The sequence below is a fragment of the Triticum urartu genome, chromosome 7, assembly GCF_003073215.2.
Source record: "Triticum urartu cultivar G1812 chromosome 7, Tu2.1, whole genome shotgun sequence".
Taxonomy (NCBI): Eukaryota; Viridiplantae; Streptophyta; class Magnoliopsida; order Poales; family Poaceae; genus Triticum; species Triticum urartu.
The window spans coordinates 88155131-88158079 of NC_053028.1; the positions used below are offsets into that span (position 1 = coordinate 88155131).

A 2949-nucleotide genomic window follows, 5' to 3' on the forward strand; every position below is an offset into this window, starting at 1 on the left:
GCCGATGTGTTTTTTTGTGTTTGTGTTGACTGTGTGCATCCTATCTATACAGAGATCAGACGTGTACTCTTAATGCTTCATTTTAAGCTAATAAAATCCACTCTTTTGTGGAGAAAAATGATTTCATTTATCGTCCATGGTTCAGCCCTATGCCACATGCCCACCGTACATATAATACGGCAGCCAGCCTAGTGCCAGGTTTTTTTTTTGCGCGGTCAGTCTAGTGACTGTTAGGTGCAACTCAAACCTTATCGTGTTTGAGTGTACTGAAAATTTTGAAATTCAAGGCTATCAATTTATTTTACTTTAGCAGCAATGACAACTCCTCTGATCGGCGGCTAGCCGGCTACACCTCTGATCGGCACGTTGTCGCTCGCTGACAGCCGGCGACATATCACATAACATAGCATGTGGAGACGAGGATGGCCGAGACTGCAACATTCGTCCGTAGTACTGAAAGATGGGCACGATAACAGCAGTGACCAACGGGAAAATATTGTCGCACGTCACGTTGAACGAGCGCTACTTTTCTACTGAAGAGACCACATGATGGCTGGTGGGATTGGTGTATCTATGGAAAGCACGGGGGGAGCGAGAGCGCCCACGACGGTGCAGGAGCTGGCCGGCGCCCTCGCCGCGCCCGTCGTGCCGGCCCGGTACGTCGCGCGCGGACAACACGACCACGACCAGCAGCCTGCGACGGCGGTAGTGGCGCCAATCCCTGTCATCGACCTCGGCCGCCTTTTCAAGCTGGACGACACCACCGCTTCTGCCGAGGAGGCAGCGAAGCTCCGGCTGGCGCTTGAGTCGTGGGGTCTCTTCCTGGTAAGCAGTGATAACGACTTGAAATTTTGGAGCGGTATCAAGCGACAAGCGTCGGTGTTAAGCATACCATGTTGTGCCCCTGCAGGTGACTAACCACGGCGTAGATGCCGCCGTGATGGATGGCATGATGGCCGCTTCGAGGGAGTTCTTTCAGCGGCCACCGGAAGAGAAGCAGAGATACACCAACCTGATCGGCGGCGAGCGGTTCCAGCTCGAGGGGTACGGGACCGACCAGGTGAGCTCGCCGGACCAGATCCTAGACTGGTCCGACCGCCTCTTCCTCAAGGTGGAGCCGGAGGACGAACGGAGCCTCGCCCTCTGGCCGGCGCATCCCGAAACCTTCAGGTGACCGATCTCACAAACATGAATAATGTGATATATCTGAAAATTGTACTGTTGAGGATATATTGTTCTTGGTTTTCATGTTCAGGGATCTTCTTGACGAGTTCACGAATAAATGTGGGGAAGTGAAGGATGGTCTGCTCCGGGCAATGTCAAAGCTGCTGGAGCTCCACGATGACTACTTCGTGGACCAGCTTGGGGAGAGAGCTGACACTTATGTTAGATTCAGCTACTACCCAGAGTGCCCAAGGCCGGAGCTCGTGTTCGGCCTTAAGCCCCACTCTGATGGGAGTGTTCTTACCGTGCTCATGGTCGATGACGTTGTTGGTGGCCTGCAACTCCTTAGAGACGGCGTTTGGTGGGATGTACCGGTCGTGCCCCACACCCTACTGGTCAACGTAGGAGACCAAACTGAGGTAAACACCGTTCCCTAGCTCATGGTTAAAGAAAAGGCAAATATCAATGTAGCATGTATTCAAGAATAAATGAGTTATGTATAAAGTACACAATATAGTTAGATGTGTGCATCGCAGTGAAGCAGAGACCAGGGGCACACCCGTCTTAAAAATACTTCTGAATATTGTGTATGATTTTTATTGCATGATAATTAATATTTACTATAATAATGTATGATTTTATGCTAACATATCCATATAAAACATAACAATAAAACTTACATGTTGGGGACATATGTGTCACACCTCTTTTCTACGGAGGAAAGAAAGTGTCACACACATAACCCTTGAACATTAATATTTTTTTGTTAAAAATAGCCAAGCTCTTCATCGCTCTTTCATGGTTTATGGCACAGATAATAAGCAATGGGATCTTCAAAAGCCCTGTGCATAGGGTTGTCACAAATGCTAAGAAAGAGAGGTTATTAGTGGTTTTGTTCTACTCCGCTCGTTCTGAAAGAGAGATCGAGCCAGCTACTCAGCTGGTAGACGAGAAGAGGCCGGTGTTGTACAGAAAGATCGAGGTCAAGGACTACATTGCTGGACTCTATGAACATGTCTCTCAAGGGACAATGGTTATCGACACGGTGAAAATATTCTAAGTGCGGTGTCATGTGTTTCATGCAAATTCTTTGGCCATTCTGGGACCAATATACTCATCTGTTATTTGCATGCCGACTGTCAAGTGTCTTAAGTACTCCTTTTGTTAAACAACCCATGCCGTTTTCAGGTTTTTTGTGTGGTCTTCTGTGCATTGTTGTTTTGGACATTTTCCAGTTTTGTTGTTTTTTGATGATATAAAATAAACTATTTATAAATCAACACTAAGAACAATCTCATATGATCATGAAAAATTGTACAAATACAAAATCATAAAGAATATCTTTATTGGAAGGCTGTAAGTACCGACTAAAAATAACTATTTACAAACTTAGAACTAACTATTTTCATCTCATTAGAACTACAAATACCGATAAAAAGTTAACTAAAAACATAAAACAAATCAGATTTGAAAATGTTCACAAATTTGAAAACAGTTTATGAATTTGAAAAAAGGTTCATTACTCTGACAAAAGTTCGTGAGTTTGAAAAAGAAATTGCAGATTGGAGAAACATTCATTGATTTGACAAAAAATCATGAAATTGAAAAAAGTTCATGAGTTTGAAAAAGTTCACGGTTTTGAAGAAAGTTCATAAATTTGAAAAAAAGTTTGCGAGATTGAAAAAGGTTCACGAATTGGAAAAACATTCACGAATTTGGAAGTTCACGGATGTTTTTTCATATGACACAATTGGAATGTCGATGTTTGGAGGCGTTTAGATCATA

General features: G+C 44.3%; 1 protein-coding gene across 1 annotated transcript; it reads left to right on the plus strand.

Annotated features, from left to right (window-relative positions):
- On the plus strand, positions 1 to 2366 carry LOC125525918 (protein SRG1-like). Its single transcript, XM_048690924.1, has 4 exons — positions 1 to 825; positions 911 to 1170; positions 1256 to 1583; positions 1979 to 2366. The coding sequence occupies exons 1-4, from the start codon at positions 547 to 549 to the stop codon at positions 2222 to 2224; spliced, it is 1113 nt and encodes a 370-aa protein (XP_048546881.1). The 5' UTR covers positions 1 to 546; the 3' UTR covers positions 2225 to 2366.
- The last annotated feature ends 583 nt before the right edge of the window (positions 2367 to 2949 follow it).